This window comes from Phascolarctos cinereus, unplaced genomic scaffold, assembly GCF_003287225.1.
Source record: "Phascolarctos cinereus isolate Bilbo 61053 unplaced genomic scaffold, phaCin_HiC Scaffold_4;HRSCAF=312, whole genome shotgun sequence".
Lineage (NCBI taxonomy): Eukaryota > Metazoa > Chordata > Mammalia > Diprotodontia > Phascolarctidae > Phascolarctos > Phascolarctos cinereus.
Window position 1 is genome coordinate 392,388,937 of NW_027555847.1, and position 15,027 is coordinate 392,403,963.

Genomic DNA, 15,027 nt, shown 5'->3' on the forward strand with positions numbered 1-15,027 from the left:
AGCTTGCTCCCAATGGGAGAACTCCTTCATTCTATATGTGTCTTCTCTGTTTTGTTTTGCTATGATGTGTATAAATGAGTTTCTTTACTACTGTGTATTCATAGTCCCGAGGCCTGCTTTCACCTTTGCAACATCACCACAATATAACCCCTTCTCTCCTTTAATGCTGCAACAGTTCTGGTGCAGTCTTTCCTCACCTCACACCTGGATTATCAATGGCCTGCTGTGAGTCTGTCTGCCTCACGTCTCTCCCCACTCCAATCCATCCTCCATTCAGCTACTAAAACGATTTGCCTAAAGCACAGGTCAGATCACAAACCCTCCTACTTATTAAACTCCAGTGATTTCCTATTATTGCCTCCAGGTCCAAATAATGCTTTGTTTGGCCCTTCAAAACCTAGTCTCCTTCCACCTTTACAGTCTTCTTACACTTTACTCCCCAAGATATATTCTTCAATTCAGTGACGACACTGGTCTCCTGGCTGTTCCATGAACAAGACACTCCATTTTTCAGTTCCAGGCATACTCTCTGGCTGTCCCCCATGCCTGGCATGCTTTCCCACTCTGTTCCAACTACTGACCTCCCTGGCTTCCTTTAACTTCCAACTAAAATCCCACCTTCTACCAGAAGTCTTTCCTAACCCCTCTTAATTGCATTGCTTTCCTTCTTTTAATTATTTCCTAATTAATCCTGCACAAAGCTTGCTTTATGTTTGTCTGCATGTTGTTTCCTCCATCAGTCTGTAAGCTCCTTAAAGGCAGAGACTGTCTTTTGCCTCTTTTTCAATCCCCAGAGCTTAGCACAGTGCCTGGCACATAGTAAGTGCTTCATATTTATCAAATTGAGGGGAAAAAAATGTTATTTTGTTGGAAAGGGATCAAGCCTTGGATAAAGCTTGAGGTTCTCTCCCAAATGACAAAGTGATAAATTAGCTTGAACCCAATCATGTCCCCAAGACTAACGTTCAAGAAAGCAGCTCTCTCCTGGTACCACCTTTCTCTGAGGTGACCAGAGTGGTGGTCTCTGGCCCCATGCTCCTGTTGCCCCTCCCAGCGGGAATGAAAGACTACCTCCAAGAAGGGTGGGAGGAGATATGTATTCTGCCTCCCTTCCACGCCTGGGGGTCTTCTCTACACAAATGGGGCTCTCTATTGATATTATGGTATCACAGAATCATAGGATTTAGAGCTGAAAATCATATTCTAGATCATCTAATAGCCCTACTCTTCCATTTTACAGATGAGGGAATGAGAGATATGATCTTTCAACCATTCAGCCAGATAATCTAAATTTAAGAAAAAAAGGAAAGACAGCTCAAAAGGAATAGAAGGCACACAAAAATGGGGTAGGCATTTAAAGAAATTAGTGAATTCTCTGATAAACTTAAGTTTTAAAGGGCATGTACAAAAGAAGAAATGGCAAAGAACTGTAGTAACAGTATCAAAAAGGCTAAATCTGAGAATGAACTTTTGATAAACCAAGAGGCCAACAAAAATGGCCTTTGTTTAAAACTGTTTTGAGGAAATGAAAAAATAAGGACGGAATAGGTCCACTGCTTGAGGGCAGGATTAACAAATTGGGGGGGGGGAAGACCTTTCTAAGCTCTCCACTAGTTTCTATTCCATCAAGTAGGATAATCTTCAAACCAAAATAGGTGGAACAAACATACACAGTCCAGAAGGAACTGAATCCCAAAATATTTAAAGAGATAAGGAAACATTTGACCTAACTGCTTTAAAATGAACTGAAATGACCCAGACCAAATGGATTCCATCCCAGCAGACCTGTGGATGTGTGATGTAGATTTGTAGATGTCATTGCTCTTAGTCACAGAAATCACTGAGAACATGGGAGAAGTGACTGGCAAAAAGGGACAGAAGGTGGCCTAAACTTCCGCACTTGATTACTACTTCTCCCAGCAGTACTTCTCATAACACAAAACTTTTCCTTCTTCTAATTGCAAGTTCCCTTCCTTTTGTTGTTGTTTGTTCATTCAGCCCAACTCTTCTTGACCCCATTTGGAGTTTTCTTGGAAGGTTTTTTTTTTTGGGTGGGGTGAGGCAATTGGGGTTGTGACCTGCCCAGTCACACAGCTAGTTAAGTGTTATGTTTCTGAGGCTGGATTTGAACTCGGCTCCTCCTGACTCCAGGGCTGGTGCTCTATCTGCTGCACCACCTAGCTGCCCCTGGGGTTTTCTTGGCAAAGATACTAGAGTGGTTTGCCATTTCCTTCTCCAGCCTCATTTTACAGATGAGGAAACTGATGCAAACAGGGTGAAGCGCCTTGCCTGGGATCACATAGCTTTTTTTACTTGGAACCTTACACAAATCAAACAAAACTTGAATTTCTTTTTAGTTGAACATGGTTAGCAAGGTAAATTTCAACTGGTTGCTTCTACAATTTTCAGAGTGTTGCACAAAGCTATGTATTCAAGAACGCTACTGAGGACAAAAGAACAAAAACAGTACTGGAGTGGGTTGGGGAGAATGTCCCTTAAGTAAAAAGGGCAAGTAACTAAAGAATTATTTTAATTGCCTATCACCCATCTCTGTCACATTTAATGTCCTTTTCTTAAGTCAAAAGTGACATTTCCCTCTACATCTCCATCATTGCCCTCTCTTTTCCATTTTTTTCTTCCAATCCAGCTTACAGGTGGAATGATGTGCAATCACAAAAGTACCTGCTGCATAGCTGTAACTGAAGGGAATCCATTAAACATTACTAACGAAACCAATCTGAGGCACAACTAGTAGTTAATCTTAAAATTTCAAGACATTATTCAGGATTTTATTTTTTAATTAAAAAAAAAAGGAAAAGGAAAAAAAGAGAAAGCAATGGGGTTATCTATCACGCTCTAACAATAATGACCCAGAAGTTCAATCTCATTGCTCCACGGCTCCCTTGTAGTAGGATATTTCCAGGCTATAGCACACTACTAAAGCATAAATTTTTGGTCACGAAATTTACTTGTAAATAATAGGCCTAGATTATTAAAGCATAAGTTCCACAGAAAGATGGAATTGACAAAGCCAGTGGGACAGAAAAAAATCATTTATGATATGTTTCATATTTTAGAGTAGACTAAAAGCTCCATGGGGGCCTGGTCTGCATACTCTGATTTGTAGTGCACCCAAGAGCACCTAGTATAGGGATCCTATGGATGCGCAATACATATTAACTTAAATAGATTATTGGACAATATATATACAATCAACATGGCAGGTACCCTTGGTGATGAAGTTATTTTCAGCAACATTGTTAAGTACAGGAAATAACACTGCCAGCAGTGAGTCTTAGAATATCATCAACAAAAGGAATAACAGTTAAACATGAATCTTGTAAATCGGAAGAAAAACTTGTATATCAAAGAACTGGATTTTTTTTAAAAGGTTTCTGCCAACTTGTAAACTCAAATAATCTTGTGGTTCAAAAATTAGAAAAATCCAAATGAACTTAACCAAAATGGAATTTAGGTAAGAAATGCAGGACTGGCATATGAAGCACTTCTTTGGCTACCTGATTAAAAAATGCCAATTAAACATTTTCTGTCATATTTTATTAAAAAAAAAGCAGCAGATCAACATTACAATTCGAGAATCTAATCTAAGTATGCACTTGACAATGAAGCACATCTGAGTATGGAGCGAAAAAAAGGTTTTCCAGAAAACCTTCAAATATTTTATCTCCAGTTACCCAAATAATAAATCACTTTTGCAGGCCTTTTGTTGACTGGAATCATAAACAAATAACCAAAGATTTATTGCTATGAAAACAAATCTGTAGTACAGTAGTATGAGTCTTGGGTATTAAGCATAATCAGTCAAGTTAAGTTAAGAAATTGAAAATGCACTAAGAAATTTTTTGTTTGTGAAAAGTCCACAAGCCAGGTGACCCAAGAGCAACTGAGATGCCTGGTCTAAACTGAACAAGTTAGACATTACGCTAAACCTCCGTTTCTTAGAAGGCAATAAAAAAGTTACAATTCCAACAGCCCACAAACCAAATACAAATAAAAAAGTGTGGAAAAATGAACTGATGTTCAAAGAGCCAAATTTTTTCAGCTCAATTAATTTCAGCACCCCAGGAAAAAAAAGCATCCATGACTATCACACAGATGAAAACAAAAGAATGTCATTGGAATCAAGTTATTTTTCCCCACTGAGGTATAAAATCTACATATAAATTTGATACTATACTATAACAAATTGTACTTCTCATAGTTTTGATTTAATCTCCTTTAAACCCTGTTTAATATAGTTTTTGCTGTAAAAATGTTACTTCATTATACTGAATCTGGTTCCAGCTGTTTCATTTTTCTTATATCAATATTTCATATGCTGGTTACCAGTTCTAATCAGGAAAAAAAAATCTTGGAAATCTCTTCATTATGATAGCACTTTCAGCAGAAATTACTGATGTGCGAAGCAAACTATAACAATATGTGCAGCTCTCCAGAGAGCATATTTCGTTGGTTAAGTTTTCATTGTCTACATATTTTCTACAATGATTCTTTGATGAAAGACTCTTTCAAACTTGTAAACATCAGTGTGCACAGTTTCACTAGTATGTAGTTTCACGTCCTTAGAAAGGAAGGCTGGTTCACAGCTAGTGAAAAGCGAGAGTCAAAGTTTTAATGGCTGATAAACCTGGCATCCTGCAGAGCAGGAAAGCACTTTTCCTTTTTTGCTACTTAAGAATGTGGCAGAAATGTGTGCTGAGGTAGCCCAGTCAATCCTTAATTTTTTTTTAAGTGTCTCAAAATATTTCTGGCAGGGTGACGTTTCGAAGGAGCCACTGCTGAGATCGGCTTCCGCTGCAGTCTCTGATGCTGGGCACCTGGCTGTCCTCCTCTGTGGCTTTGTCCAGGCACTGATTACTGTTCACATGCTGCAGGGTTAATTTCTGGAAGGGATGGAAGAAAAAGAAGTTGTTCATTATAAAGGGGGTAAAAGAGCAACTCTCTTGTGTACTTTTGATGCTTGTGAGATCTCTCTCAACTTAAAAAGACAGTGACTTCTAGGAAATACATATATTCTATACTTATTATTTTCCCAACACCTAATACTTTAAAAATACTGAATTAAATGGTATATAATTAAGATTGGCATTAAAATGACAAGCATTTTAACAGGTCCATACTTGCAGGATAAAGGAGGTGCCTTCCAACTTTGTGATTCTACATTAACTTTGGTGGCAAATACATTGGGAGGTACTTCTACTGTTCAGTTGTCGCTGTCAAATTTTAAGGAGGCAGGCATGCTGTTATTTGATGCTATCCATGTGCTTGTTCTTAGAGAAATTTTTACTAGTCATAATTGACCTTTGTAGGGAGAGGATGGATAAGGATTAGAATAAAATAAAACAGACCTCTTAAAGGCCAGCAATGTCCTAGTAATATAAAGGATTCCCCTTCCAAAGCAGCAGCTGAGGAGGCTATGTAGTGAATAATTACAAATGTTTAGCCAAGCATCAGAAAAACTGGTCACACTTTTTAACTAATTTTTTCACTTATAATTCTTTGTCTTTCTTTTTCCTTATTATTATTTGTCCTTATTTCCTTTTTCTTGGGAGAACTTTCCACTCTAACATAACCATCACTTCATGTCTTCAAAAGTCTGCTCTTCAATAACAGCCATAACAACTAGCATTTATATAGTTCTTTTAGGTTTTCAAAGGGCTTTGCAAATCTTATCATGTGATCCACACAACAACCCTATGAGGTAGGTGTTACTATTATCCTCTTTTTACAGATGAGGAAACTGAGCAATCCTTTTCAGGATCACATAGCTCCTTAAGTATCTGAGGCCACATTTGAACTCAAGTCTTCCTGACTCCAAGGCCAGTGCTCTATCTGCTGGGCCACCTTGCTGCCCTTTCAAAAAGGCTTCTTTCAACTGAGTGTGTTTTTGTTGTTCTCTTGTGACTTATGTCTCAGTGTTACATTTGCATACACAATAATTCAGTTTTCTATTCTTAATTTTTGAAATGGTGTAGTCCAAAGGACAACAAAACATAACACACTGCTAAAGTTGGCAAGCAGACCATGCAAACAAATTTATGACCCCTTTCTCTGCATGAGGGTCATTCCTGAGCACTTCAATGTTTGGAAAGCACTGCGTCTATAAGTCATGGTTAAATATATATGGATAAAGAGTGAAGAGAGCTGAGGGTTTTTTTTTCCTTACAGAAGACTTAGAATTTCATATCACAATAACATTTCTGTTTAATCACCACCCAATCAACCAGTCATGGCTAGGTAAAGCCAATACAGTGGAAGTCAGTAACTAAAATTAATTTATATATTTTAATGTTACATCAATCAAACCAATGGACTACCTCATACAATTAAATACATTAAAATCTATGTGGAAGAACAAAAAGGTGAGATTAGCAAGCAGAATTATGGAAGGAAAACAAAAAAAAGGGGTAGGTACTTACACTGCACAATAATAATAATAACTAGCACTTACATAGTACTTTAAGGTTTGCAAAGAGCTTTACATATATTATCTAATTTTATCCTCACAACATTCCTGGGAGGTAGGTGCCATTATTATCCTCATTTTGCTGATGAAGAAACTGAGACTGAGGGAGATTAAGTGACCAGTCCAGTGTCTCACAGAAACAATTGCCTGAGGCTTGATCTGAACTCAGGTCTACATGTCCAGCACTGTATTCACTTTGCCACCTAACTGCTTCCTAATTACACTATAAAATTATTCTGTTAATCCAAAAGTATAACTAAAATTATTTCTGATAAGTATAAAATCATGAAACAATGAGAAAAGGAAACATTAATCAATAAAAACTGTTGGGGAAAGTTAAGTCAAAAAGCATTTATTAAGTACTTACTATGTGGTAAGCACTGGGGAAACAAAGGCAAAAACAGTCCTTGGCCTCAAAGAGCTGTCTAATGGGAGAGACAATATGCAGACAACTATGCACCTGCAAGACAGGTGGAGGGTGCAGGGTAAACTGGAGACCATCTCAGAAAAGAATACACTAGCATAAAAAGGCACTGAATCAGGAGATGGAATGACCTGTTTAAGGAGGCCAATGCCAAGAATTGCAGAGGATGTACAGGGGAAATCTACTAAGGGAACAGAATGTGGTAGGCCTTAAAATCCAAACACACAACTTTATATCTGACTTTATATTTGAGAGGCAACAGGCATCCATTGAAGTTTATTGAGCAGGGGAGTTACATAGTCAAACTTGTGTTTTAGGAAGACCACTTTGGCAGCTAAGTAGAGGATGGACTAGATCGCGGAGAGAAGTGATGCCCAGAGACCAAGGAGAAGATTACTCCATTAGTAGAGATGTGAGGTTGTAAGGGCCTGCACCAGAGAAGTGGCTGTGTCAGAAAAGAGAAGGGGATGTCTATGAGAGCTGTTGCAAGGAAGAAATGATAGGACTTGGCAAGAGACTGGATAAGAATGCAGCCAAAAATGGAATTAGACTATCTCATAGCATATACCAGAAGAAAGGGGACAAAACATCAAAGTATGTTAAAAACCAAACAAGCCCAAAACTGAACTCACGATTTCCCCCTCGAACCTCCTCTTTTTAACTTTAGTTATCATTAAGGGTGCTACCCTCTCCCCAGTAACATGAAGTTCAGGACCTACGTATTATCCTCTGCTTCTCACTCTTGCTTGTCCCACATACATAAGCTATGCTGAGACCTATTTTACCTTCATAAGATCTCTTGCATAAGACTCCTTCTTTCCTCGGAGGCATAGTAACATTTTTTTCATAGATGTTTTAAGCCCTAAGTCTAAATCTATAAGGAACTCAAATCCTAAGTCAAAACATGAGTACATTTGCTTTGTTGTTTGTAGAATTACTTATATAGCTTCTTGAACTTCTAATCAAACATTATTTTTGAAACATCAGCCATTTTTAATACAGTCCTGCAGTCTGATAGGAAGTTTTATTTTTCTTTCTTAGCTTTATTCTCTTTAATTAGAATCAAAACAACTTTGTTTAGTGTTATGAAATCTTTTTTTTTTTTTTAAAGCTGACTGGCCTGAATGAAAATGTAAGCTTTTGAAAGTAGTTTTTTCAAAAATAAAATATCAGAGTCAATCAGTATAACTATATACACATTCAAGTGAATAAATATGACAAAACACATTAAGTGGAAGAGCTGGGCCAGCACATAGGTCCGGTCAAGAAGGAGACAGAGGTGGCACCATCAAATAAGGCAGAAAACAAATGAGAACCATGATAGCATGGTGTCCCACAAACCAAAGGAGAAGAGATTTTTAGGAAAGGAGTAGCCAGGTTTCAGAACTGGGAAAAGACTTTTGACTTGGTGATCAAGTGATCACTAGTGAATTCTAAGAGAACTGTTTTATTAGAAGCCAGATTTCAAAGGACTATGGACAGAGTAAGTGGTGAGTTACTTAGAGGCAACAAGAAGAAGCTTGACTGTGAGTAGAATAAAAAGAATATGGCAGCCTGAGGATAAATGGGGATCTTTTCAATATAGAGGAGACTGTAGGTAATTATGGTGGAACAAAAATAACAGAAAAGGAGTCAAAAGGATCTGGGTTTGAGTGTCAACTCTTGGTTAAATCAAGTAATTTTTTTGAGCCTCAGTTTTCTTTTCTGTAAAACAGATAATGGTACTTCTACTACCTGGGTTGTTCCAGAGAACAAAATGCTGTATCAACAAAAGTCTTTACTGTCTATGCATACATGTGGGCAAAAGAAAGGGTAGATCATTGAATAGAAAAGTAAAGGGACTGAAGTCAAGGAAACAGATTGAGGGGGCTAGTCTTGGGATGAATAGAAAAACCCTCTCTTCTGAAAGAAGACAAAAAAGGACAGTTAAGGAGAGAGATATAAATGGAGGCAGTGAAGTAAAAATTTAGTAGATTAAAAACTGAATTTATAGCCAGGACAAATAGTTTACATAACAGTTCTGTCACTTGCTAGCTAAATGGGCAAGAGAGTCACCAGAGAGTAACATATTAAAAAGAATGTAGAACAAGGAGATAATTAGGCAGTAAATAATTGAGAAAATAAGATTCTAGAGGAAAGCAAAAAGAATGGGCTCAAGGGAACAAGAATGTTTGATGAAGTGAAATGACCTGTCTAAGTGTGGGTAAGTCACTTAACTTCTAGTACCATGTTTTCCTTAGCTAAAAAATGGGAATAACATTTATACTGCCTACTTCACAGAATGACTGTAAGAAAAGCAAGTAAGTCAAGCGCTATATAGATGTCAGCTATTTTAGGAACATGGGAACATAAAATCATAAGGATAAGCTGGAAGAAAGCTTAGAAATCACTTAGCCCAATCCTTCATTTTACAGATGAGGTAAGTGAGGCTCACCAAGACTGACTTGTCTAAGGTCACACAGGTAATTAATAGCAGGGAGAACTGACACTTAAATTCAGGTCTTCAGACTCCAAATCCAGTGCTATTATTATTAGTATTGCTGAGGTGGAAAGCTGGGAACATGTGATTAGAAATGTTCTGATATAGTATGAGCAACTGAAAAATAATGTTTAAATTATACTACTAGTCAGAACTCAGCTTTTATCTAAAATTTTAAAAGAAAAACTGTTTTAGCCCACCTACTGTTAACACATTAATCTAATACAGATACCGTCATTAAATATTAGTATAAGGAAATAAGAATGTAAGACAATAAAGAGGTGCTCCTAGGCAACAAGGCATAGGGTGGAGATACATATTCTATTGGAATTTCATGGTCCATGTTCAGAAGTTGTGGACAGTTCTCATCTCTTATTTCCCTCATTATGATGTTAAGGTTTTTTGTCATATTGTTCTGGGAGTCTTATGATCCTTAGATTATCTCTATGTGCCCTGTCTTTGAGATCTCTGTGTTTTGCTTGCATAGTGAGCATATTTTCTTTCAATGTCATTTTTTTGCTTCTCTTCTCTAGGCTGTTCTTCATTTCTATGTGTTTGCATTCCCAACCTATTGTTTTCTCTTTTGTTTCTTTGGTGAGGTTTACCATTGCAGATTCAAGTTTTTCTATTCTGCCCATTATTTTTGCCGTGCAGAACATAAATTCTGTTTTCATAATTCTCAACTAAATTACTCAGGAATAGCATATTATAGTTCAATGTTCTCCTCAACTTCCACAGGATCTCCTGTCTCATCAAATGTTGGATGATTTTCCTTTGTTTTGTAGTATTCATTCATAGATTCCTGAATTCCTTTACTAGATCTGAAGGCCATATTTCCTTTTTCGTTCTTATTTGTCCTGTTGATTTACCTATGTTAAAAGTCTTTGAGATTTCTTCTACCTGGAACCTTTGCGCTTTCAGTCCCCCCAAACCCCCTTATTTTCCTTATTGTTCATTCTGACTCCTTTCTCCTCTAACAGTTTCCTTAGGGGCTGGATCTCAAAGGATCTCAGCCTCCTCCCATATTAGGTAATTCACAATTCACCAGCCTAGGTGTCTGCCCCAAATGCCTTTCAGGGGTTCAGAACTGGACCCAGCTAGATACTGTGCTCTTGCTTCAGGCTTGGTGGAATACTGCACAGTTCCTCAAACGCACTTCCCTGGCACTTCAGTGCTTTGCAACATTGATGGTTTCAGGTTGTAGCCCCTAGTAGGCTATTGCTCACAAAGGGCTGTGGCCAAGCCGGTTACTGAGGTCTGAAAAAACCTTTTACAGCCTGGGGCCGGGGGAATCTCTATGGCACAGGAAATATGTGTGTGTGTGTGTGTGTGTGTGTGTGTGTGTGTGTGTGTGTGTGTTTGGGGGGGGAGGGCAGGACTGGAGTAGGGTGTAGGGGTGGGTTTTGATGTAAGCCTGTGTTGTGTCCTTGGGTCTACTAGTGTGGTAGCCTGGGAGGTGGGGGAGGGGTGTTCAGTGAACATCATCAGTTCCTGGGTTTTTGTTTTTTAACCTTGGTTTGGATTTTTGATCCTAGACCACAGAAACAGCTGAAGTTGCTTTAACTTTGGTGCATAATTTCTGTTTTGGGGAGGTCTGAGAGGTCATAGGGATGAGAGAAAAAGTCTGCCTTCTTGTTGTTCATGTGACCCAGAAGTGGGACACACGTTCTAACAAATGATTTTTAAGTACTTATATGAGAGGCATATGAACTCCAAGGCAGGAAGAAATGAGTTCGAATCCCAACTCAGACACATACTGGCTATGTAACCCTGGGCAAGTCACTAAACTACTCAGTGCCCTAGGGACTCTAAGACTGTAAATTACAAAGAAGGTTCTATAATAACAATAATAATGATAATGATAATGATGATGGTGGCTAATATTTATATAGCGCCTTAAGGTTTACAAAGTGAGTTACAAATACTACTATATTTTATCCTTACAACACCCCTACAGGGGCAGCTAGGTGGCACAGTGGATAGAACACCAGCCCTGGAGTCAGGAGGACCTGAGTTCAAATCTGGCATCAGACCAAACAGCTGACACTTATTAGCTGTGTGATCCTAGGCAAGTCACTTAACCCCAAATGCCTAAAAAAAAAAAATTATAAAAAAAAAATTACAACACCCCTATGAAGTAGATACTATTATGATAACCACTTTACAGATGTAAAAACTGAGGCAGATAGAAGTTAAGTGACCTGCTCCAACTCATAGAGTTAGGGTCTGAGGTCAGAATTGAATTCAGGTCTTCTTGACTCCAGACCCAGTGTTCTATCCACTGTGTCACTTAGCTGTCCCAAATTGCATCTGTATAGTAAGTTTCTCACTAGGAGCTCCCTACACTGATAAAAGACGTACAATGAAGAGGTTTAGTACCCCACCCTACTCCACAAAAAAGGAACATATTTATAAATATGGAAGATAGCAAGAACGGTAAGGTTTTTTTTTTCTTTCTTTCTTTCTTTTAAAAAGAATACTTAGTATTAGTTAATAGCAGTTAAAGTAACAGTAACAGTTTAAATAAAACCTTAAAGTGCGGTAGGTACCCATTCTTACAACACAAACACTACAAGCATGAAAAATACGTGTTCTGTTGTAAAGGTGATTTAATTACAGGAAAAAGTTAGGGGCAAGTAATTATCTTACTACTTGCCATTACTTGGAGGAAAGGAAGTTAATATTCCAACCCAACAAAAAGAATTCACTTTGTGAGAAATAAATCATATAATATGAGATGAATAATTATTTATATTCTTAACAACAGCTTGGGTTTTGTTCAACTCAATAAAATAGAATAATTATAGGACTTACCACTGCGTCATATTCCCAAAGCTGGTTGCCTTTAAGATGGTGGCATTTGAGCATTGTGACTGGGCCATTAAGTTTGGAGACATCTAAACATAAGTCATCTGTGCGGATTTCTTTGTTGGCAGTATAGGAGAAAACCTTAAAAAAAAACAAACAAACATAGCCATTAGACTCATACAGAATTTCAGAGTTGGAAGGACCCTCAGAGACCATCTAGTTCAACCCCTTCAACAAGTGGTCGCTTAGTCTTTCCTTAAAGGTTTTCAATGAAGGAAAACCCATTATCTCCTGAATAAATGAATGAAAACGCATTTATTAAGTGCTTACTATGTGTGAAGCACTGAGGCAACCCATTCCATATGTGAAAATTTTCCTGACAGGTAGCCTAATTCTGTCTCTTTGCGATTTCCATTCATTGTTCCTAGTTCTACTCTCTGGTGACAAGAAGAACCAATCTAATCCCTCTTCCACATGCCAGCCCTTCAAAACACTTCAAGACTGCTATTGTGTCTTATCTTTTCCAGACTAAATACCCCATTTCTCAAACCAGTCCCAATATAGCTGGAGAACCCGAGGCCTCTCAATATTATAAGTACCTCCCACTGGGCACTCTAGTTTATCAATGTCCTTCTTAAAATGTTGTTCCCACAACTGAATGCAATATTTTAGATATGACTGGATCAAACCAGGGCAGAATACTGTGGAACAATCATCTCCCCTACTCCTGGATACTATGCTACTTTAATGGTACCTAAGATTACATTTGCTTTCCTGGATGCCATATTACACTGCTGATGCATATTGATCTTGCAGTCCATTAAAATATCTTTTTTTTCAGATAAATTAGTATCTAGCCATCTCTTCTTCATTCTTTACTTTGGAGTTGATTTTTGAACCCTATCCTGTCTTTACATTTATCCCTATTAAATTTCATCTGAAATATTTGAATTTTCTTGCCAAGATCTTTCTGATACCTAATTTTGTTATCCAAGTTACTACATCATAAGACTATGGATTTAGAATTGGAAGGAACCTATGAGGTCACTGAATTCAACCCCCTCATTTTAGAGAGAAATAAATTGATAATGAATTAATAGATTGAAAAACTTGCCCAGAGTCACAATCTAGTAAGCACTTGAGGTAGGATTTACAACTCAGGAACAAAGATCTAGAGCTGGAAGAGACCGTTAGGGGTCATCTAGCCTATAAATGAGAAAACTGAAGCCCAGAAGGGTTAGGTGACTTGTTCAAGACCATACAGGTAGGACTTGAACCTAGGTCCTCCGAATACAGAACCAGTAAAATAAGTGTTGGGCCTTTCCCTCCCCTCTTTCCATGGGATCTTCTGCCTCTTTACTTCACCAGGTCCTTCTGACTTGGAACTCCTCCATACAATCTCTCAAGAAGGGGTGTAGGAGGAGTCTGGCAAAGAAAGGGACGGAATGAGAGGAGATCAGGATTAGAGGCTATATTAGAGACCAGTTAAACAGCTGTCCTTATTATCAACAATGTTATCAGTGATTTAGATGAAGATATGTTTACCATACTAGTAGAAGGGAAGGAAAGATAGTATTTAGATAGAAGAATCAACACTTAGAAAGATCAGAACAGGCTATAATACTGGGTGGAAATTAACAAAATAATTTTAATTGTAATAAATGTAAAGGTTATTATTGAGCTTGTGCAGAATGACAGCACTAGTACAGGACAGTGAATACTGAGCTTAACAAGCAGTTTCAATGAAAAAGAAATAGGGATTTTAGCTAACTGTGAACTCAATATAATTCAGCAATGTGATATGATTACCTTCAACATTTGAATATGATTTAGAACAAGGGTGGTAACAATTCCACTATGTTTTGCATTGATCAATCCCTAAATGAAATATTGTGTTTGGTTCTGGAAGCACAGAAAGGACAATGAAAAATTAGAGTATATTAAGAAGGAGAAAACCCACATGTTGAATGGTCTAGTTGAAATACTGTATTTTCAGGAAGAACTGAAAGTTAGACTGAAGTAGAGAAAACTTTAGCAGGTATATGATAAAAAGTCTTTAAATATTTGCTCATGTGGATAAGCAAACAGAATTATCTGGAAGGCAAAACTAATACCAAAGATTGGAAATTACAGAGAAACTAGTTTTGGCTAAACAAAAATAACAAATGTAGATGGGGGGCCAAAACTGATTTCATTGGTACAGGAAACTTACTCCAACACATTGCAGGTTGACAAATTTTCTGCACCTTAGAAAGCTTCTTAGAGTACTCAGAGATTAATTGATTTGCCTAGGATCACATAGCCAATATATGTCAGAGGCTGCACTTGAACCCAGGTTTTCTGGCTTTGAAGACAGCTCTCCATCCATTGTTATAATGCCTCAACAAGAAAGGAATTGGGCCATCTTATGAAGTAATGAGTTCCTCATCACTGGAGGAGTTCAAATAATTAAAGTCTGAAACCCTTAGAGATTCTAACATCCCCAGGAAACTGAGCCAGATGACCTTTAATATCCCTTTCAACTCTGCCATTCTATAGTTAGTCAGAAAAAACAAAGAGGGTTTTTATAAATACAAAGAGCTTATTATGAAGGGTACACATTAGCTTAACTAAAGAGAAAGCAAATATCTTGCATCAGCAATATAATTAACACAGAGAGTCTTTTGAAAGATAGCTTCAATTCAATACCTGTAAGATTCATATTCAGCCTACCAACAGGTCTTCATTTATTCCCCTTTATAAAAGCTGGGGAAATATTTTTTGAAAATGGTTATGTAACTAAAAAGGATTAGAACTTATATTCAAATTTTAAAAATTCTTCCCCATGCC

At 37.6% G+C, this 15,027-nt stretch overlaps 1 protein-coding gene across 2 annotated transcripts in view; it reads right to left on the reverse strand.

Moving 5' to 3' along the window:
• Positions 1–2,755: 2,755 nt before the first annotated feature.
• GALNT1 (polypeptide N-acetylgalactosaminyltransferase 1) overlaps positions 2,756–15,027 on the reverse strand; it is a 159,547-nt gene continuing 147,275 nt past the window's right edge. For both annotated transcript variants that reach the window (XM_078153290.1, XM_020985688.2), the window contains 2 exons: positions 12,205–12,339; positions 2,756–4,904 (listed from right to left, as the gene is read on the reverse strand). In XM_078153290.1, the coding sequence (XP_078009416.1) occupies positions 4,758–4,904; positions 12,205–12,339 (282 nt within the window). In that variant the 3' untranslated portion in view covers positions 2,756–4,757. The remainder of the gene's footprint in view (positions 4,905–12,204; positions 12,340–15,027) is intronic.